The sequence below is a fragment of the Ranitomeya variabilis genome, chromosome 1 (genome assembly GCF_051348905.1).
Source record: "Ranitomeya variabilis isolate aRanVar5 chromosome 1, aRanVar5.hap1, whole genome shotgun sequence".
Taxonomy (NCBI): Eukaryota; Metazoa; Chordata; class Amphibia; order Anura; family Dendrobatidae; genus Ranitomeya; species Ranitomeya variabilis.
In genome coordinates, this window is record NC_135232.1 from 475199105 (window position 1) to 475222823 (window position 23719).

The 23719-nt window shown below is 45.0% G+C and overlaps 1 protein-coding gene across 5 annotated transcripts in view; it reads right to left on the reverse strand.

The window, feature by feature from the left end:
• SHOC1 (shortage in chiasmata 1) overlaps positions 1-23719 on the reverse strand; it is a 549593-nt gene that overhangs the window by 33860 nt on the left and 492014 nt on the right. For all 5 annotated transcript variants that reach the window (XM_077251003.1, XM_077251012.1, XM_077251020.1 and 2 more), the window contains one exon: positions 2369-2518. In XM_077251003.1, the coding sequence (XP_077107118.1) occupies positions 2369-2518 (150 nt within the window). The remainder of the gene's footprint in view (positions 1-2368; positions 2519-23719) is intronic.

The following is a 23719-nucleotide window of genomic DNA, read 5'->3' on the forward strand; positions in this document are numbered from 1 at the left end:
TATAGGGACTCTTCCATCAAGGGTTCCATCTGAATCACTTATTTTAGAGATTTACATGGAAAACCCAGTGTAAGCGCTCACCGCAGAGCGCAAGATTAAAGGGGAACCGAGCCTTACTGCGATCATTGGTAGGCAGAATGAAAAAATCAACAGCAGGTGATGAATTGTTTTTAATTTTTTATGTCATTCCTTGTGTGGTATAAGTGACTAGGCGACTTTATTCTTCGGGTCGATGTTGGTGTGATTACAGCGATACCACATTTATATCGAGTTTTTATGTTTGGCTGCTGTCACACTCTAATAGATGTGTTGTATTGCAAAAGCTGTTTTTTGCATCACCATATTTTGAGAGCTATAATTTTTGCATATTTTGACCCGCAGAGTTATGTGAGGGCTTGTTTTTGTGGGCCTAGTTGATGTTTTCATTGGTACCATTTTTAGACACATGATATTTTTTGAACGCTTTCTATTCCGATTTTTGGGAGGCAGAAAGAACAAAAACCTCAATTCAGGATTTTTTTTTCCTTGGGGGGTTATGTCATTCCGCATGTGGTAAAATTAATAAGGCAGGTTCATTCTTCGGGTCAGTACGATTACTGCGATGCCTTATTTGTATTTTTTTATGTTTTGGCACTTTTACACAAGAAAAACTATTTTATAGAAAAAATAATTATTTTTGCATCGCTTTATCCTGAGAGCTATAACTTTTATTTTTTTGCTGCTGGAGCTGTGTGGCAGCTTGTTTTTTTGTGGGACAAGATGACGCTCTCAGCAGTACCATGTTGATTTCTGTCCGTTTTTTTATTGCACTGTATTCCCCTTTTTGTTCAGCGGTATGATGATAAAGCATTGTTCTTTGTTTGTTTTTTTATGGTGTTCACTAAAGGGGTTAACTAGTGGGGCAATTTTATAGGTCATAGAGAGAGGGAAATGGGAAAGGAGAGTCAGCTCACCCAAGTTGCAGCATGGATCCTGCTGGTTGTTTTGCATGGACAAGCCTGGAACCGGCTGAGGCAAAGCAGAGGAACGAAAATCCAGCAAGGCAGCAATGTTATGATAAAATCCAAATTTATTGTAGAAAAATGAACTAACTGTGCATGCAATTCCAATGTGACTGAGACCTACGCATTTCAGCTCCTTGGAGCCTTACTCATGGTTATGGATGCCTGTGCGAACATGGCTTTGAAAAGAACATGAAACAGGAACAAGCATGTGTACTTTTATTGTTTATATTTTTTTTCATACAAATATTTATTTATGGGTACAATATCTTTAGATTTTTTTATCATAATTTTTTTTTTAATTTTAAAATTATTGTACATTTTTTAAACTTTTTTAAAAAACTTTTTACTTTGTTCTACTATGGGACCATTATTTTTTGCAGGCTGATCGCTTGTATAGCATGGGGATGCAGCAGCATCCCTATGCTACGCAAACTGTCAGCTCTGCACTGAGAGATAAAGTTGATGATCATGCACTGCACATGATCAAGCAACTTTCGTAGCTCTGGTGACCCGGATGTCGTCATGATGATATCAGGCCACCATGGCAACGATCGGGACCCCGCATGAAGATGCGAGTGTCCGATCCAGGGCTGTCATCCCTTTGCTGGCTTCCAAAATGCTGCGATCGAGTTAGATCGTAGCATTTATGGGGTTAAAGTGCCGGGAGTGGTGCGGGACCATTCCTGGCACTTAGTGCCAGGTGTTATCTGTCAGAATCAGCTGACATTTAGCGCGTTTGCACAGACTGTTTACATGCATGATCGCGTGGACATAATAATCTGTCCGGCGCAAATAAGTACCAGGGCGCAGGAACGTATTATTATGGACCATGTCGGAAAGGGGTTAAAAATAAAAATTTTGCTCCAACTTCCTGTTTAAGAAAACAAGTGTACATTAGCCACAATGAAGTGGCCCTATCATTTGTATTGAAGCATCTAAATAGCCTGTGCAATGGGAAATGTGAAGGGAGGGGGAGCAGTGTCTGTGAAATTGCCTATTGTGATTGATGGATCCTTTGTTATCAGCTTTATATAGAGTTGTTACTTGTCATTGTTTTCCTGCCTCTGATGATAAGGAAACTGCTGTAAACTCTTACCGAAAGGACAGGATGTAAAAAAAAACTAGTGACCAGTGTGAAAATTGCAAGATTACTTTTTTAAATAAAGATTTTGCTGTAAAAAAAAGCAATTATTAAAAAAATACATTTAACACAAAACCCTTATTTAAACAGGTCATTTTTGATGATATGTATTGCAATACCTAAAAACCTACACTAAAAGCTTACAGTGCCTTATGATAAAAATGTTGCAGTCAATATTATCAAAATTTTAGATTTATTTTTTTCAAACACATTATTATCTTACCTTTAAAACTTTTGATGGCACTTCTGGGAAAAGTTCTTTAAGTTGGTCATTGGTTGCAGAAAGTAACCACTGTAATGAGGATCCTCTGTGTACAAGTAGCTGAGCCACCATAGGATTAATGCATGGGAATGAAACCAAAACTTTCTCTGCCTAGAAAATATTGGTGATATTGCATTTAGTTTTTGTGCTCCATCAATAATAAAAGAAAAATTATTGACATTGGGCTAGCTTATAATTTAAAGAAAACCTGTCGGCACGATTTTGTAATGCTAAGTAAAGACATGGCTGTAATGGCGCTATAATGCTGATTACGTTGATACCTTTGATGAAGAAATCCATTTTGCGATTCTTCTTTAATCAGCATTTTAAATTGTTTTGCTAATTTTCTGCTAGATTTCGGTGCACAGGGGTCGGACTGTACACAGGGTTTTCTTCCTGTCTGTGATTTCCCTGGTCCCTCTGCCTGCCCCCATCTGTGAATGACCTGCCTTGCTCTGTTTGACATAATCAGTGACCTATCATTCACAGACCAGAGGCAGGTGGAGGGGTTAGGAAATCAGAGACCAGGAGGAGAACCCTAATTAGCAGAAAACTTCAAATGCTTATTACAGAAGAACAACAAAGTGGATTTCTTTATCAAAAGTATTAATGTAATCAATATTACAGCGTCATTGTCACGGGGCTTCCGCGACAGAGAGGTTCCAGAGAACCGCAGCGCTCTGGGCCTCGTTCACACACAGTGTACAGAAGCTCTTCACCTGTATTCTGACCTGGCTGCTTTGTGCCAGCAGTGCAGGAGTTAACCTTATTGCTGTGTTGCTGAGAGCTGGGTCTCTCAGCTGAAGTGGATCTTGTAATCTGATCCTCTATATAGACCCAGTCCTGACTTCAGCTATTGTCAGTGATCAGTTCTACTGCCTGGCTTGGAGGTTGAAGGAGCGTAGTGTTGGAGTTGGAGTTGGAGGTTTATTTACAGAGATTGGTGTCTGCTGTTTTGGTTGCATGTAAAACCTGTTTTCCTTCCTAGTTTATTCCTTCTCTTCCCTTCTCTGTGTTTCCTCTGTGGTTGTGTGAGCATTTGGTGAGTTTGAGACTTTTAGTTACCTTGTCTGTTTACCCTGTTGTTTGTTGTATAGTTACACTGGTGCAGTCCACCTCCTTTGGGGGGAGAGGGGGCCCCTGATAGGGCCAACTCAGAAGACAGGGATACGCTGGCGGCTCAGGCCTCCTAACCATCATCAGGTACCCCTGAGATAAGGGAAAGCCAGGGCCCCTTTATTGTGGCAGGGTCAGGTGCGGGTCCCAGTACGCCGTCCTGCCCCTTTATAGCTGTTTACGGTGTGACAGTCATTACAGCTATGTCATACAAAATTGTGCTGAGTGGTTCACTTTAAATCTGTTACTGTAAAATACTTTATTCTTGTAAGTCAACCACCCCAGTTTCATTTTTTATAAATCAGTGCTGAAGTATGTCTAGCCTTATGATAACAATCGGGATGGCTGGCAAATTTTGTCCTGGGGTCAAGCCCAGAGCAGTGGTCCTCGAGTTGCGGCAGCCCATCTTGAGCTTGCTTATGGTAAGGATAGCCTCAATGTCCAAGAAAATAAAAAAATAATTAAAAGCATGTAGATTCAAAGTAACAATGACCTAAAGTGATACATACTGCTTAGTTTAAGATGTATTGCTTACCCATAATAAGGGAGGATAGATGATCCCACCATGCTGCCCCAACGCACGTTTCATGTAATGCTTTCTTAAGGAGAAGTGTGCAAATAGATACGGTAACAGACAAACCTACTGCCCAGATGAGGAAACAGAACTGAGCTTGCAACATAGATACAGCACCAGAACACAGAACCAAAACCAAGCTTACCGTACTTCTGAGATATTGTAACAGGACACAATGTCAGAATAAAAACTCTGAATTGGAAACTGCATGTTATTCTCATAGTTTTTCAGAATTACTCAAACAGCAAGTTGTGTTGACTCCCTGCACTTGTCAAATTACCATTCTATATGCAGTTTGCCTACTTAAAAATCATATGCCAGCCTCTTTATCGTCTGCGTTTTTCCACTGAAACAATTGCAGCGCCCCAGAGTCCTGGTCGTTGCAGTACTGTGGCTCCGCCACTATGGGGAGCTATGGTGCGTCTGATGGCACTGAAGGAGTTCATCTGATCAGGTATCACAGACACCAATACATTTCACAGTCGGGCCTCCGGGGGGAGCTAAGGGTTCTATTCATTAGGCCACTCCCCACCATAGTGGGTAAACTGGGGGTCAGGCAGGAAGTTAGATGAGAAAGCTGACTGGGTTGGAACCAGGCAACACCTTGTGGCAGAGGGTGTTGCGGGGGGAAGATACAGTAGGGTCTCTGTCAGGGGTGGGATCCTGACAGAGGCTTGGCAACTTGAGCGAACGTAACGGGACCGTGCCTGGTCAGGATAGCGGCGGTGCCCAAGGAAGGATCAGAAGCGAGATAGATTGTGCTGAGTGAGAAACGAGATCAAAGCAATAAGGAGAATACCAGTAGGAGTCGTGCTGTAAGACCGAGGCAACATCCTACTGAGGCGCACAACCGGTGGCCGGAACGCCGAGAGAGTATTACAACATCTAGCTTCAAGCAATACTCTAAACAGCGGCAGGACAGTCAGTCTAAGGCGGGCTGTCTCACTTAAATCACCTATGCAGTCTTGGGGGGCAACTTGTGGAGAGGGACGACTCTAGGGTCCCGGAAGAGCTCCGAGCCTACCCGTCAAACGGGTGCCGTCCCAACCAGAACATCAGGGAGGGACGGAGGATTAGCACAACATCATCTAATCGAGTTGTGAGGGAACTTAAGAAACAGACACAACAGTTGTGGGGACTTTCTGTAAGCACAGCAGGGAAGGACCGCAACACATAGCGCTAGAGGGAAGGCACAGATTTCCACCTGTGAAGAGAACTCTGGAGGTGCCATTGGACCGACCGAACTTGCGCAGCCTGGTGAACCGTATTCTGGACTGAGGACCCAGAGATCTTCAGTAAAGAGGTAAAGAGACTGCAACCTGGTGTCCTCGTTATTTACTGCACTGCACCACTAATATTCATCTATCCACATCATTCACTGTGCGCCCCTCGGCAGGGTCACGGACCGGGGCCTAGCCACCGTGACAACCCCAGAGCAGAGACTCAGAGGCCCGGTACCGGGTACCCCTCGGCCCTGCGGCGGTGGGGGCGCTACAAATTTTGGCGTCACGAACAGGATCTACTTAAGCCTGAAGAATCAGGTCATGTGTGCCTTGGAACTGTGATTTACTGTGCTTGGACTGTATTATGCTGCAAAGACTGTGCTGTGACATTCCCCGCCAAAACCGCCGCCATTACGGTACTATGTGGCGCGCAGGAAGGATGGGGCGTGTCATCGTGGGCGTAGCCTGGAAGAGTGGCGCGAAGATGGAGCCCGCCCCTCACAGGTACTACTATGTCCAGAAGATATGCCCATCAAGGAGGAGGGCCCGCCTCCTAGTGTGGGACGGTGGAGGAGAGAGGGGCCGCCCTCCGGAAGGGGAAGAGCGAAAACCTCTGAACGCCACAAGGCAGAATCCGATTGGCAGCATGGAGCGCGGAAGTCACCCCGGAGAGGGAGAGAAGATCCGTACCAGGCCCCGCCAATGGGAGCCGAAGGAGCTCTTACCAGGCTGCGCGAATCAGGAGATCCTCGGGGCGGAGGTAGAGGAGCTGTGCCGACAGTTCCGGAGCCTGTGCCAGCGAGCAACCACCCCCGGCGAGGAGCCGCACCAGCATCAGGCACCGATCCCGCAGCCGACAACAGAGGAGATCGGCACCGGAGATGCTCCAGAAGCAGGTAACGGCGCCGACCCTGGCGTGGCGACTGAAGAGCCCCTGCTGGTGGATATAGACTCACCCCCACCACGACCACCCGGGCGGGTGTGTAGTCGCATCGAATGCGAGAGGCCCTGGGAAATTCTGCAGACAGCCGATAGCCCCCTACGACCCATCAAGCAGCCCACGCAGCTTCAGGGAGAATGGGTAACCTTCAAATGGACCCGCGCGGCCGCTACCAATCTGATGGGGTTTCCAGGGGATGTCCAGGAGGAAGGGGAGAGTATTGAGGTCATCCGCCAAAGGGAATACCGCCAGCGACTGCGCCAGCAGGAAGAGGAGTGGGCCCGCAAGAAGGAGCTCTGGCGTCAGGCCGAGCGAGAGAAGGACCTTCAAACTAAAGCCCAGGTCAGGCAGGCTGCTGAGGAGAACTGGGGCCCGCAGCGCTGCGGTGTGATCAGCACCTTTCGACTGCAGGGAGGTTGGGGCTTCATTAAAGAGTCCGGCCTTGCCTTGGAGGTGTTTGTAAACCGGCGGGACGTAGAGGCGCACCTCATGGAGGGACACCCAGGCCGGGATCTCTACCCAGGGGACCGGGTTCGGTATACCCGCCATTGGGGAGACAAGGGGTGGTATGCCTTGCATGTGCGTAAATACAAGCCGGAAGTGACACCACCATCCTCAGATGATTCACCGGGACCCGCGGCCATTGCATCCATCTCCCTGTGTGCCAAGTGTCTGCGGGCCATCACTCCGAGGAGAACCGTGAGTACCCAGACCCCTATCCAGGGTGCTGATGCCCTTTACGTGGTGGCAGGAGGAGGGCGGTACTCACGGAAGCCGTCCCCAGACTTGGAAGGATAAACCTCGATACCATGAGTATGTATATAGTTACTGTTTTACTGTTTTGCTGCTAAACCCGTTCAGGGTAACTTTTAAAGGGATCCCTTTGTTGACCCGGGATCCCTATTGCTTTTTGGTTGTTTTTCCACTTTTTGTTTCCTGTTGAAAAGAACTGCCGCAATCATGAACAGTGCATGATACAAACTTTTTGTACATAGTTTGCACCTTATTAAAGGTGCTCCCTACTGGTTTTACTTCAAAAAGGACTCTTTGTGAAGATACCACACTGGAACCTTTGCTGAGTACGGACTGGTAGCTTGAGAAGATATGCTACCTCATAGAGACTTGGTCCCCTCTTAAAGGGGATGTTCATGTGTTGCACTTAGAGAATAGTATTGCTTTAAGACTGAGAGATAGCAATAATGTTTTGATAAAGAGAAAGTGATGATAATGTTTACATGAGTAAGTTATATGTATTCAACTAGTTAATTGTGAAGAAATGCTGATGATGTTTTCTGAAAAGAAAAAGTGAAAGATAATAGAAGGATGCAGTGGGCCCGTAGGGGTAGGCGTGGTGTCCAGCATGCATGTTAGCGAGAAAGATAATGAGAAGGTTTGATGTTAACCCCTTCCCGACATTTGACGTACTATCCCGTCGAGGTGGGGTGGGCCCCCATGACCGCCGACGGGATAGTACGTCATACGCGATCGGCCGCGCTCACGGGGGGAGCGCGGCCGATCGCGGCCGGGTGTCGGCTGCATATCGCAGCTGACATCCGGCACTATGTGCCAGGAGCGGTCACGGACCGCCCCCGGCACATTAACCCCCGGCACACCGCGATCAAACATGATCGCGGTGTACCGGCGGTACAGGGAAGCATCGCGCAGGGAGGGGGCTCCCTGCGGGCTTCCCTGAGACGATCGGTACAAGGTGATGTACTCACCTCGTACCGAACGTCTTCTCCCTGCAGGCCCCGGATCCAAAATGGCCGAGGGGCTGTATCCGGGTCCTGCAGGGAGCACTTCCGGGTCGGAGCAGGCTGCAGATGAAAGCTGCAGCCTGCTCCGATGAAAGGATGATCGCGGATCTCATAGAGTGCTGTGCACACTATCAGATCTGCGATCTGTGATGTCCCCCCCTGGGACAAAGTAAAAAAAAAAATTTCCACATGTGTAAAAAAAAAAAAAAAAAAATTCCTAAATAAATAATAATAAAAAAAAAAAATATTATTCCCATAAATACATTTCTTTATCTAAAAAAAACAAACAAAAACAATAAAAGTACACATATTTAGTATCGCCGCGTCCGTAACGACCCAACCTATAAAACTGGCCCACTAGTTAACCCCTTCAGTAAACACCGTAAGAAAAAAAAAAAAAAAACGAGGCAAAAAACAACGCTTTATTACCATACCGCCGAACAAAAAGTGGAATAACACGCGATCAAAAAGACGGATATAAATAACCATGTTACCGCTGAAAACGTCATCTTGTCCCGCAAAAAACGAGCCGCCATACAGCATCATCAGCAAAAAAATAAAAAAGTTATAGTCCTCAGAATAAAGCGATGCCAAAATAATTATTTTTTCTATAAAATAGTTTTTATCGTATAAAAGCGTCAAAACATAAAAAAATGATATAAATGAGATATCGCTGTAATCGTACTGACCCGACGAATAAAACTGCTTTATCAATTTTACCAAACGCAGAACGGTATAAACGCCTCTCCCAAAAGAATTCATGAATAGCTGGTTTTTGGTTATTCTGCCTCACAAAAATCGGAATAAAAAGTGATAAAAAATGGTCACGTGTCCGAAAATGTTACCAATAAAAACGTCAACTCGTCCCGCAAAAAAAAAAAAACCTCACATGACTCTGTGGACCAAAATGTGGAAAAATTATAGGTCTCAAAATGTGGAGACGCAAAAACTTTTTTGCTATAAAAAGCGTCTTTTAGTCTGGTTTCACACTTGCGTTTTTATCTGCATGCGTTTTTTAAAAAAACCACGTGTGAAAAAATGCATGTAAACGCGGTAAAACGCATGCGTTTTTATAGAAAAACACAAGAAAAAAACAAAAAACCCTAACCCTACCCCTAACCCTACCCTGAAATACGTGGCACTGAAATACGTGGCACTGAAATATACGTTTATATACGTATATACGTATATAAGTGCCACGATATTTCAGTGGCCACGTATTTCAGTGGCCACGTATTTAAGTGCCACGTATTTAAGTGCCACGTATTTAAGTGCCACGTATTTAAGTGCCACGTATTTCAGTGCCACTTATTTACGTGCCACGTATTTACGTGCCACGTATTTTTCAGTGCCTGAAATACGTGGCACTGAAATATCGTGGCACTGAAATATCGTGGCACTGAAGTATTTACGTGCCACGTATTTTTCAGTGCCTGAAATACGTGGCACTGAAATACGTGGCACTGAAATATCGTGGCACTGAAATATCGTGGCACTGAAATATCGTGGCACTGAAATACGTGGCACTGAAATACGTGGCACTTAAATACGTGGCACTTAAATACGTGGCTCTTAAATACGTGGCACTTATGACTGTCAGAAAATGTTCAGTAAACGGTTAGGGGTGAGGTTAGGGGTAGGGTTTCAGGTAGAATTGGGGAGTTTCCACTGTCCAGGCACATCAGGGGCTCTCCAAACGCGACATGGCGTCCAATCTCAATTCCAGCCAATTCTGCGTTGAAAAAGTAAAACAGTGCTCCTTCCCTTCCGAGCTCTCCCGTGCGTCCAAAAAGGGGTTTACCCCAACATATGGGGTATCAGCGTACTAGGGACAAATTGAACAACAACTTCTGGGGTCCAAGTTCTCTTGTTATCCTTGGGAAAATAAAAATTTGGGGGGCTAAAAATCATTTTTGTGGGAAAAAAAATATGTTTTATTTTCACGGCTCTGCGTTGTAAACTGTAGTGAAACACTTGGGGGTTCAAAGTTCTCACAACACATCTAGATAAGTTCCTTGGGAGGTCTAGTTTCCAATATGGGGTCACTTGTGGGGGGTTTGTACTATTTGGGTACATCAGGGGCTCTGCAAATGCAACGTGACGCCTGCAGACCAATCCATTTAAGTCTGCATTCCAAATGGCGCTCCTTCCCTTCTGAGCTCTGTCATGCGCCCAAACAGTGGTCCCCCCCCACAAATGGGGTATCAGCGTACTCCAGACAAATTGGACAACAACTTTTGAGGTCCAATTTATCCTGATACCCTTGTAAAAATACAAAACTGGGGGCTAAAAAATCATTTTTGTGAAAAAAAAAATAATTTTTATTTTCACGGCTCTGCGTTATAAACTGTAGTGAAACACTTGGGGGTTCAAAGCTCTCAAAACACATCTAGATAAGTTCCTTAGGGGGTCTACTTTCCAAAATGGTGTCACTTGTGGGGGGGTTTAATGTTTAGGCACATCAGGGGCTCTGCAAATGCAACGTGACGCCTGCAGACCAATCCATTTAAGTCTGCATTCCAAATGGCGCTCCTTCCCTTCCGAGCTCTGTCATGCGCCCAAACAGTGGTTCCCCCCCACATAGGGGGTATCAGCGTACTCAGGACAAATTGGACAACAACTTTTAGGGTCCAATTTATCCTGATACCCTTGTGAAAATACAAAACTGGGGGCTAAATTTCATTTTTGTGAAAAAAAAAATAAAATTATTTTCACGGCTCTGCGTTATAAACTGTAGTGAAACACTTGGTGGTTCAAAGTTCTCACAACACATCTAGATAAGTTCCTTGGGGGGTCTAGTTTCCAATATGGGGTCACTTGTGGGGGGTTTGTACTGTTTGGGTACATCAGGGTCTCTGCAAATGCAACGTGACGCCTGCAGACCAATCCATTTAAGTCTGCATTCCAAATGGCGCTCCTTCCCTTCCGAGCTCTGTCATGCGCCCAAACAGTGGTCCCCCCCCCACAAATGGGGTATCAGCGTACTCCAGACAAATTGGACAACAACTTTTGAGGTCCAATTTATCCTGATACCCTTGTAAAAATACAAAACTGGAGGCTAAAAAATCATTTTTGTGAAAAAAAAAATAATTTTTATTTTCACGGCTCTGCGTTATAAACTGTAGTGAAACACTTGGGGGTTCAAAGCTCTCAAAACACATCTAGATAAGTTCCTTAGGGGGTCTACTTTCCAAAATGGTGTCACTTGTGGGGGGGTTTAATGTTTAGGCACATCAGGGGCTCTCCAAACGTAACATGGCATCCCATCTTAATTCCAGTCAATTTTGCATTGAAAAGTAAAATAGCGCTTCTTCCCTTCTGAGCTCTGCTATGCGCCCAAACAATGGTTTACACCCACATATGGGGTATCGTCGTACTCAGGACAAATTGCACAACAACTTTTGTGGTCTAATTTCTTCTCTTACCCTTGGGGAAATAAAAAAATGGGGGTTAAAAGATCATTTTTGTGAAAAAATATGATTTTTTATTTTTACGGCTCTGCATTATAAACTTCTGTGAAGCACTTGTTGGGTCAAAGTGCTCAACACACATCTAGATAAGTTCCTTAAGGGGTCTACTTTCCAAAATGGTGTCACTCGTGGGGGGTTTCAATGTTTAGGCACATTAGGGGCTCTCCAAACGCAACATGGCGTCCCATCTCAATTCCAGTCAATTTTGCATTGAAAAGTCAAATGGCGCTCCTTCCCTTCTGAGCTCTGCCCTGCGCCCAAACAATGGTTTACACCCACATATGGGGTATCAGTGTACTCAGGACAAATTGCACAACAATTTTTGGGGTCCAATTTCTTCTCTTACCCTTGGGAAAATAAAAAATTGGGGGTGAAAAGATCATTTTTGTGAAAAAATATGATTTTTTATTTTTACGGCTCTGCATTATAAACTTCTGTGAAGCACTTGGTGGGTCAAAGTGCTCACCACACATCTAGATAAGTTCCTTAGGGGGTCTACTTTCCAAAATGGTGTCACTTGTTAGGGGTTTCAATGTTTAGGCACATCAAGGGCTCTCTAAATGCAACATGGCGTCCCATCTCAATTCCAGTCAATTTTGCATTGAAAAGTCAAATGGCGCTCCTTCCCTTCCGAGCTCTGCCCTGCGCCCAAACAATGGTTTACACCCACATATGGGGTATCAGCGTACTCAGGACAAATTGCACAACAATTTTTGGGGTCCAATTTCTTCTCTCACCCTTGGGAAAATTAAAAAATTGGGGGTGAAAAGATCATTTTTGTGAAAAAATATGATTTTTTATTTTTACGGCTCTGCATTATAAACTTCTGTAAAGCACTTGTTGGGTCAAAGTGCTCACCACACATCTAGATAAGTTCCTTAGGGGGTCTACTTTCCAAAATGGTGTCACTTGTTAGGGGTTTCAATGTTTAGGCACATCAGGGGCTCTCCAAATGCAACATGGCGTCCCATCTCAATTCCAGTCAATTTTGCATTGAAAAGTCAAATGGCGCTCCTTTGCTTCCAAGCTCTGCCATGCGCCCAAACTGTGGTTTACCCCCACATATGGGGTATCAGCGTACTCAGGACAAATTGTACAACAACTTTTGGGGTCTATTTTCTCCTGTTACCCTTGGTAAAATAAAACAAATTGGAGCTGAAATAAATTTTGTGTGAAAAAAAGTTAAATGTTCATTTTTATTTAAACATTCCAAAAATTCCTGTGAAACACCTGAAGGGTTAATAAACTTCTTGAAAGTGGTTTTGAGTACCTTGAGGGGTGCAGTTTTTAGAATGGTGTCACACTTGGGTATTTTCTATCATATAGACCCGTCAAAATGACTTCAAATGAGATGTGGTCCCTAAAAAAAAATGGTGTTGTAAAAATGAGAAATTGCTGGTCAACTTTTAACCCTTATAACTCCGTCACAAAAAAAAAATTTGGTTCCAAAATTGTGCTGATGTAAAGTAGACATGTGGGAAATGTTATTTATTAAGTATTTTGTGTGACATATGTCTGTGATTTAAGGGCATAAAAATTCAAAGTTGGAAAATTGCGAAATTTTCAAAATTTTCGCCAAATATTCGTTTTTTTCACAAATAAACGCAAGTTATATCGAAGAAATTTTACCACTAACATGAAGTACAATATGTCACGAGAAAACAGTGTCAGAATCGCCAAGATCCGTTGAAGCGTTCCAGAGTTATAACCTCATAAAGGGACAGTGGTCAGAATTGTAAAAATTGGCCCGGTCATTAACGTGCAAACCACCCTTGGGGGTGAAGGGGTTAATATAAAGAAAATGGTTGATAACGTTGATAGATAATTAGGATAGAAGGTAAACCCTGAGTCCTCATAGGAGTCATGTAGAGATGGCTCAGTGCTCTTAAACTGAAAGTAATGTTATGTTCTATACTGTGTATAGTAGTTGAAAAGGCAGTAGGCCCGGGCTGAACGGGGCGGTCCTGCATAGAAAGGAGAGGCAGTAGGTCTGGTGCCGTTAGGACAGGCGGTCCTGCAGATTTAAAGAAGGAGAATGAAAAAGTTAAATTGCCTTATAATGTGATTATAAGAAGGTCTTTAGTGGATTCCGAGTGTATGTCCTTAAAGGCAATGTTAAATTATTGTTCAACAATTTTGCACTTAGTAGAATACCCGGTTGGGTAAGAAAAGTTAATTATAGCATGTTGCTATGATATCTAACCATGTTTGCAACGTTCAAGTGTCCTCACCTCCCATAAAGGGAAGCTCTGTTCAAATATACTTATTGTTATTGCACTCAACGAAACTGTATGTCTTTTTGCTAACTTGTATTGTTGTTTTCTTCCCAGTCCCGGAGTACTGTGTTTAACCAGGGGGGAGTGCAGCGCCCCAGAGTCCTGGTCGTTGCAGTACTGTGGCTCCGCCACTATGGGGAGCTATGGTGCATCTGATGGCACTGAAGGAGTTCATCTGATCAGGTATCACAGACACCAATACATTTCACAGTCGGGCCTCCGGGGGGAGCTAAGGGTTCTATTCATTAGGCCACTCCCCACCATAGTGGGTAAACTGGGGGTCAGGCAGGAAGTTAGATGAGAAAGCTGACTGGGTTGGAACCAGGCAACACCTTGTGGCAGAGGGTGTTGCGGGGGGAAGATACAGTAGGGTCTCTGTCAGGGGTGGGATCCTGACAGAGGCTTGGCAACTTGAGTGAACGTAACGGGACCGTGCCTGCTCAGGATAGCGGCGGTGCCCAAGGAAGGATCAGAAGCGAAATAGATTGTGCTGAGTGAGAAACGAGATCAAAGCAATAAGGAGAATACCAGTAGGAGTCGTGCTGTAAGACCGAGGCAACATCCTACTGAGGCGCACAACCGGTGGCCGGAACGCCGAGAGAGTATTACAACATCTAGCTACAAGCAATACTCTAAACAGCGGCAGGACAGTCAGTCTAAGGCGGGCTGTCTCACTTAAATCACCTATGCAGTCTTGGGGGGCAACTTGTGGAGAGGGGCGACTCTAGGGTCCCGGAAGAGCTCCGAGCCTACCCGTCAAACGGGTGCCGTCCCAACCAGAACATCAGGGAGGGACGGAGGATTAGCAGAACATCATCTAATCGAGTTGTGAGGGAACTTAAGAAACAGACACAACAGTTGTGGGGACTTTCTGTAAGCACAGCAGGGAAGGACCGCAACACATAGCGCTAGAGGGAAGGCACAGATTTCCACCTGTGAAGAGAACTCTGGAGGTGCCATTGGACCGACCGAACTTGCGCAGCCTGGTGAACCGTATTCTGGACTGAGGACCCAGAGATCTTCAGTAAAGAGGTAAAGAGACTGCAACCTGGTGTCCTCGTTATTTACTGCACTGCACCACTAATATTCATCTATCCACATCATTCACTGTGCGCCCCTCGGCAGGGTCACGGACCGGGGCCTAGCCACCATGACAACCCCAGAGCAGAGACTCAGAGGCCCGGTACCGGGTACCCCTCGGCCCTGTGGTGGTGGGGGCGCTACACAATGACAGAAGAAGAAGAGAAATCAGATGGCTAGTTAATGTTTTTATGCAAATTGCATATGGACCGGTAATGTTACAAGCGCAAAGAGTGTGAAAAAAGCCGAGTCCTAATAGTACATGTCACAATGGTAGGAGTCAGAGTGAATCCTATAAGTGTACTGGTTACCTCTTTAAGGGTAGCTTGTCACCTCGAGGAACGCTATTTTTTGACAATACGGGATTAATCTGCAGATAAATAGCATTTAAAGCCTGATTAGCTGGTTTTCTGGAAAAGCATTGGCTACAGGGAGAAAATTAAGTTTTATTCTCCCTGCTGCCACTGGCTTCCTGTTATAGGGTCAGTATAAGGGGACGTTACAGTCACCACTAACTATAAAGTGAGCGTGTTGTAATAAAGTCCCAGTATTTTGATAGTGACATTTTCCAAGGAGCTCAAGGTCAGTGAAGGCTTCCTAGATGGTATAACATGCCAACCCATGAGCAACTCGCAACTGCGCCACGGGTAGATGATGGGAGCTAGTGAGTGCATGCATTGGCCATCATGCTATCTAAATGCTGCTGTCAGTGACTGTCAAAGGCATTTAAATACGTAAATCAGCAACCAAGGCAAGCTCTGATCACTGCTGTTACAGGCAGATACTGGCTATGTATCACAGCCGACATCTCAATATGGAACAGGCTCAGCTATTGAACCAGCTCCATAGAAGCACATCCCTAAGGTTATGTCAAGGTTTGCAAAGGTATTAATTTTATTTGTCTATTCCTAATTGTGGAAAGACAAAAGGAGTTCCCTAACACATATGTGAAAAAGCCCTTTAGATTTAGTAAATGTGCTCAAACATATAATATTTTTACACACCACAATGCACTATTACATACACGTATCTTAAAAAAATTCATACAATTCCAGATACAAAGACATATAAGTAAACATGCGCAGTTGCGCACACACGCAGACAAGCACCCACCTGCATATATACAAGCAAATGCAGACATCAGTACATGAATACATCACCTCATCCACTATTTGTACATTGTACATCAATTGTAATGTCAGGTCAGGGAGAGCCTGGAGGGGCATAAGCAAGCGACCGCTTGGTCCTTCACTAGAGCCCTTGATGGTGTGGTTAGACTTGAACCCAGGTGGACACCAGGTGCTACTCCAGAAAAGACCCCGGAAAAGCGGCAGCTGACCCACAAGGGGGCAGGAAAGCTGGACTGCGCAGATACTGGAAAAAAGGAGGGATGCGGTTGTGCGACAAATGCTGGATAAGGCATGAACAAGATAGGTACAGGCACACTGGATGGACTTTGGTACATGATCACAGGTGCAGGTTCAGACTGGACAGATGAGAGTAGCGGTATCGTTGCATGCAAGACGTGTCAGGCTTAGGCTTAGATAGAAACATGGTGGGCTCAGGAACAGGATTCAGTAGAACGGACAGGATCACATGCAGACTGGACGGACAGGGACAAATTCAGGGAACACAGGAACAGTAACCTTAAAACCTGGTAACTAGACTATACTCTGATACTTGATGCTGCTAATCCTTGGCTAGGTCATCAATGTCTGATCGATGAGGGTACAACACTCGGCACGCCTGCCAATCAGCTGTTCCTGATGTCGTCGTTGGCTTTAACTGATCAGTTATTGAATCGCACAGCATAGCTAGTTCAATGTAATAGTGGCCGTGTCCGGACACTGCACATCTACACACTATTGATTTGAATAGGGGGTTAATGTGCAGTACCCAGCCACGACAACTATTCTGTTAAATAAGTGTAGGAAGATGGACATAGCCGGTAATACCTTTTTCGTGTTAGTTCCGGAACTATCGGGGCTGTCATCATTGTTGCAGGGCGGAAAGCTTCCTGACCCGGACAGACCTTTGCACCTGACTGTAGAGGGCATGTCAAATCAGGGATAAATGGGACGGTGCGCGGGAAAGTGAGTCAGTTGGCGGGAAGACAGAGTGCGCAGCACGAGAAGGTTTATCCACTCTCCATGGGGTTAAGCAATAGTCCAGACCTGCGCTGCAGTACTCCAGCCCTTGAGCAGACCGACTCTGAGGAACGTATATCTGCATGCCCACTTACCCCAGTTCTCGGGGAATCCTTCCCACGGATCCGCTGAACCATCCAGAGCCGGTTAGCGTCATCCCCGCCTCTGCCATTGAACTGAGATCCAGTCCGGTGGTAGTACAGACAACTTCACAGCACAGACGTCGTCCCGGTAATCCAGGACTTCGCCTAGGAGAGCCAGGATAAGCCGCTTCCATCAGGAGACAGCGCATCAACTTTCTTCAGGATCAGGCCAGAAACTTCACGTGTCTCTTACGGGTGTCTCACAGTGGGATTTCAAGCTTTGACAGGCCAGAAACCATCAGACTGATAAGTTTACCTGTTTCATAACCGTTTGTTCTTACCCTGACGTAATATCTAGTTTAACTCTCTTCTTAACCCTTTCTCTCCCTGCATGGAGTAACCCCTGTAATAAACCTTTTAACTCTTGCTCTGCCTCCTGCTCATCACTGTATCCTGCATCCTTTCTATTCTCACATAAGCTGTGCAGTGCAGCTCTCTAACTGTGTAGTTCCGACCGCTGCTGACACTGGGAACAGTTGATCAGAGGGGTGCCGAATATCACACCCTCACCAATCAGACATTGATAATCTATCCTAAGGATAGGCCATCAATGTTAAGGTCCTGGGCAACTTCTCTAATAGGATTTAAAAAAATTGTACTCTTCGCTAAAGAATAGTTTCTACTACTTGTCATCAAACTATTTTATAGTTTTATATATATATTATATACAGTATATATCTATATTATATAGTTTTATATTATAGATTAATTTTATAGAAGCACTAAAGACAATTTCTACTTTAGGCAAAAAAGTTTTGAAACATGAATCCCACTGTGTCTCTATGTTAGATAGAATTCTATGTTTTTCTGCAAAGCTACTGAGCTCAGAATTGGCAGCAGTGATCATGTACATTGTAGTCATGATGTCACCATTACTGCCTGTCAAAAAATGTTGTACAGTGCCTTGCGAAAATATTCGGCCCCTTGAAACTTTTCAACCTTTTCCCACATATCATGCTTCAAATGTAAAGATAACAAATGTAATTTTTTGGTGAAGAATCAACAACAAGTGGAACACAGTTGTGAAGTTGAATGAAATTTATTGGTTATTTTAAATTTTTGTGGAAATTCAAAAACTGAAAAGTGGGGCGTGCAATATTATTCGGCCCCTTTAACTTAATACTTTGTTGCTCCACCTTTTGCTGCGATTACAGCTGCAAGTCACTTGGGGTATGTCTCTATCAGTTTTGTACATTGAGAGAGAAATTCTTGCCCATTCTTCCTTGCCCAACAGCTCGAGCTCAGTGAGGGTTGATGGAGATTGTTTGTGAACAGCAATTTTCTTCTCTTTCCACAGATTCTTGATTGGATTGAGGTCTGGACTTTGACTTGTCCATTCTAACACCTGGATACGTTTATTTGTTAACCATTCCATTGTAGATTTTGCTTTAAGTTTGGGATCATTATCTTGTTGGAAGACAAATCTCCGTCCCAGTCTCAGGTCTTTTGCAGACTCCAACAGGTTTTCTTCCAGAATGGTCCTGTATTTGGCTCCATCCATCTTCCCATCAATTTTAACCATCTTCCCTATCCCTGCTGAAAAAAAGCAGGCCCAAACCATGATGCTGCCACCACCATGTTTGATAGTGGGGATGGTGGGTTCAGGGTGATGAGCTGTTGCCTTTACGCCAAACATATCGTTTGGCATTGTTGCCAAAAAGTTCGATTTTGGTTTCATCTGACCAGAGCACCTTCTTCCACATGTTTGGTGTGTCTCCCAAGTGGCTTGTTGCAAACTTTAAATGACACTTTTTATGGATATCTTTGAGAAATGGCTTTTTTCTTGCCACTAGTGTTGAGCATTCCGATACCGCAAGTATCGGGTATCGGCCGATACTTGCGGGTATCGGAATTCCGATACCGAGATCCGATACTTTTGTGGTATCGGGTATCGGTATCGAAACAACATTAATGTGTAAAATAAAGAATTAAAATAAAAAATATTGCTATACTCACCTCTCCAACGCAGCCTGGACCTCACCGAGGGAACCGGCAGCGTTGTTTGCTTAAAATGCGCGCTTTTACTTCCTTCCGTGACGTCACGGCTTGTGATTGGTCGCGTGCCGCCCATGTGGCCGCGACGCGACCAATCACAGCAAGCCGTGACGTAATTTTCAGGTCCTCAATGCCTAATTCTAGGCATTCATGATTTTAAAATTATGTTCCGGCTTGTGATTGGTCGCGTCGCGGTCACATGGGCGACGCGACCAATCACAAGCCGTGACGTCACGGGAGGCAGGAGACGCGCGCATTTTTTAAAGTACGTCACGGCTTGTGATTGGTTGCGTGCCGCCCATGTGACCGCGACGCGACCAATCACAGCAAGCCGTGACGTAATTTCAGGTCCTGATGCCTATTTCTGCAGTGTACGACTGATTGTTGTCCTATGGACAGACTGTCCCACCTCAGCTGTAGATCTCTGCAGTTCATCCAGAATGATCATGGGCCTTTTGGCTGCATCTCTGATCAGTCTTCTCCTTGTTTGAGATGAAAGTTTAGAGGGACGGCCGGGTCTTGGTAGATTTGCAGTGGTATGATACTCCTTCCATTTCAATATGATCGCTTGCACAGTGCTCCTTGAGATGTTTAAAGTTTTGGAAATCATTTTGTATCCAAATCCGGCTTTAAACTTCTCCACAACAGTATCACAGACCTTCCTGTTGTGTTCCTTGTTATTATGATGCTCTCTGTGCTTCAAACAGAACACTGAGCTATCACAGAGCAGGTGCATTTATACGGAGACTTAATTACACACAGGTGGATTATATTTATCATCATTAGGCATTTAGGACAACATTGGGTTCTTCAGAGATCCACAAGGAACTTCTGGAGTGAGTTTGCTGCACTGAAAGTAAGGGGGCCGAATAATATTGCACGCCCCACTTTTCAGTTTTTGAATTTCCTCATTAATTTAAAATAACCAATACATTTTGTTCAACTTCACAATTGTGTTCCACTTGTTGTTGATTCTTCACCAAAACTTACATTTGGTATCTTTGTTTGAAGCATGACATCTGGGAAAAGGTTGAAAAGTTCCAGGGAGTCAAATACTTTTGCAAGGCACTGTAAATGCCGTATCTAGTGCTGTTATGAACATATATTTATATATTGTCTTTATGTATATGCTGTTTAATGAAGATGGTTACTTAGGGAAAGTGCAGTACCTTAATTGGGACACTAGATGGGGCACAGTAGGATTAGGTAATAGAAGCTTAGTATAGTAACTAATTAATATAGGAGGGGCCAGCTGTGGTTAAGACAGGAGCATTTCCTGAAAGTTTTCTAGAAAAGCCTGGGAGCTGAGATAGCTCAGGAGGGGGCCAGAGAGCCAAGACAGTCCCAGAGGGCCCAAGGCATGGGGCAACACAGTGGGACCCGCAACGTTTAAGACAAGGAACTCAGCTATTCAAGGCCCAGTGGGGCAGAAGTACAGCCAAGCAGCAGTGTGACAGCAGTGGTGGAGTGGAGGCTACAGTGAAGGTCCACGCAGTACGGGGACGCAGGTGGCTCATCATGTGGCAGCTTGCCGCATGGGCTGATGCCCTCAGATCTGGAGCGAAACGGACGAGGGAACTCCTAGGTGCAGTGAGTCTGAACAGGGAGGACGCTACATTACTGCAAGAGGAGGTAGGACCCGGGCATGTACTTAAGGCTGTAGGAAGCACAGGGAAAGTGGAGAATGAGAACTGTTTGGAACCCTATATTGACATAATAAGGATATTCTGCGAAGAGAAGAAAGTAAAGTTAATTGTTTAAAGTTGAACATGAACTCTGTTTCATTTTATGCAACAACACCAGCAGCAAAGCCCCAGCTGCTCAGATGGGACCCTGATGGTGCAGATGATGCGGCTGAAGGTACACAAAAGAGGGGACATTATATTCATGTGACGGGAGACCAGGGCGTGCTAAAGCACATACTATCAGCCACGACTACGGCCCTGGCTCTCCCTCACAGACACATATCGACCCTCACATATGATCCCTCTCACTTCCTCACATATCCCCCTCTGTTTAAACTTATGGGGTTGAACACTTGTCACCATACAGGGTGCTTGCAACAGGGCATCTGCATTCCCTTGTGCATTCCCTGCACAATGTTCCACAGTGAAATTGAAATTTTGCAGAAACAGGAACCATCGAGTGACCCGAGCATTCCTTTCCTTGGCATTTCTCATCCAGACCAAGGGTAAATGATCCGTCACCAAGCGAAATGGTCGACCGAGCAAATAATAGCCTAGGGACTCCAGGGCCCACTTAATAGCTAGGCACTCCTTCTCCACTATGCTATAATTCTTCTTGGCTGTGGTGAGTTTCCTACTCATGTAGGTGACTTGATGTTCCTCTCCATTCACGTCCTACGACAGGACTGCTCCTAGGCCGACGTTGGAGGCATCCATCTGCACGGCGAAGTCTCTCTTGAAGTTGGGGCTGATGAGGATGGGCCGTCCACACAGAGCCACCTTCATAGACTGCTATGCTTCCTCCACATAAGGATTCTGCCACACCATGACTGACTTCTATGCCTTTAGGAGATCGGATAGGGGTGTCGTTCTCCCAGAGAAATTAGGTATAAACCTCTGGTAATGCCCAACGATGCCGAGAAACACTCTCAACTGTTTGTTGGTAACAGGTTGGAGCCAGTTCTGTATGGCTTTGATCTTATTTATTTGGAGTTTGATAACCCCACGGCCGATCACGTACCCTAAGTACCAGGCTTCCTCAAGCCCGACTGCACATTTCTTGGGATTCGCTGTCAAACCCGTGGCTCTGAGCGAATTCACCACCGCTTGTACCCTGGATATGTGGGTATGCCAGTCAGTACTAAAGATGATGATGTCATCCAAGTAAGCTGATGCATACATCTGATGGGGTTATAGCACTATGTCCATTAGTCTCTGGAACATGGCTGGTGCCCCAAGTAGTCCAAAGGGCAAGACAACATAGTGGTACAGACTGTTGTGATCCGCTTTTTGGGCTCCCCTGGTGGTGGCTGGTGGTACTGGAAACTTGTGTGTGCTTTTCTGCCTTAGCTCACCTGCGTCCATCAGTTTTGGGAGTTCCCTATTTAGCCTTGCTCTCCAGTCACTTCCTTGCCGGTCATCATTGTAACCTGAGTCTTTCAGTTGCATGTTCCTGCTACTAGTCTGCTGATCAGCTAAGTGGACTCTTGTCCTTTTGTTTTGTATTTTTTGTCCAGTTTACAGTTTTGTCATTTCCTGTTACTGGAAGCTCTTGTGGACTGAAATTGCCACTCCTGTGTGATGAGTTGACACAGGAGTCTTAAAGTAATTTCAGGATGGTTTTTTGAAAGGGTTTTTCAGCTGACCGTGAAGTCCTCTTTTGTATCCTTCCTCTATCTAGTAAGTGGACCTCGCTTTGCTAAATCTACCTTCATACTGTGTATGTCTTTTCCTCTGAACTCACCGTTAATATATGTGGGGGCTACTATCATCTTTGGGGAATTTCACTAGAGGTAAGCCAGGTCTGTTCCTTCCTCTTCCAGGCGTAGTTAGTTCTCCGGCTGGCGCATGGCATCTAGGCAGCCGTAGGAATGCTTCCTGGCTACTGTTAGTTGTGTGGTAGATTTAGGTCACGGTCAGCTTGAGTTTCCATCACCCGAGAGCTAGTCTGTTATTTTTGTGTTTCTGATGTTCCCATGCCATTGGGGAATCATGACAGTATGACCGGCCACTGTTAAAGTAATTGGCAGAAGAAAGGAGAGTAAAAGAAGTCTGTAGATTTTTTTTTTTTTCCCTCTCATGTTTGCTACTTAGTTGGCTCAGTTGTATTTCTGCTCTATTTACAGCCTTGCCTTTCTCTCCTTCTAATCCTTGAATGGCTCTGATCTCTCCGGAGTTTGGCTGCAGGTTTAAATAATCTTGCTGCGAAGGTTCAGAATTTACAGGATTGTGTTATACGTACTCCTATTTCTGAACCTAAGATTCCTACACCAGAGGTATTTTCCGGAGATAGATCTCGGTTTCTGAATTTCAAATGTAATTGTAAATTATTCCTTTCTCTCAGACCTCACTCCTCTGGAGATCCTGTTCAGCAGGTTAAGATTGTGATTTCTTTGCTGCGAGGTGACCCTCAAAATTGGGCATTTTCATTGACACCAGGGGATCCTGCGTTGCTCAATGTGGATGCGTTTTTTCTGGCTTTAGGGTTGCTGTATGAGGAACCTAATTTGGAGATTCAAGCTGAAAAAGCTTTAATAGCCCTGTCTCAAGGGCAAGATGAAGCTGAGATATACTGCCAAAAATTTCGTAAATGGTCTGTGCTTACTCAGTGGAATGAGTGTGCCCTAGCGGCAAATTTCAGAGAGGGCCTTTCTGATGCTGTAAAGGATGTCATGGTGGGGTTTCCTACGCCCACAGGTCTGAATGAGTCCATGACAATGGCGATTCAGATTGATCGGCGTTTGCGGGAGCGCAAACCCGTGCACCATTTGGCGGTATCTTCTGAAGGAACGCCAGAGAAAATGCAATGTGACAGAATTCTGTCAAGAAGCGAGCGACAGAATTATAGGCGCAAAAATGGCTTGTGCTTCTACTGTGGTGATTCCGCGCATGTTATATCAGCATGC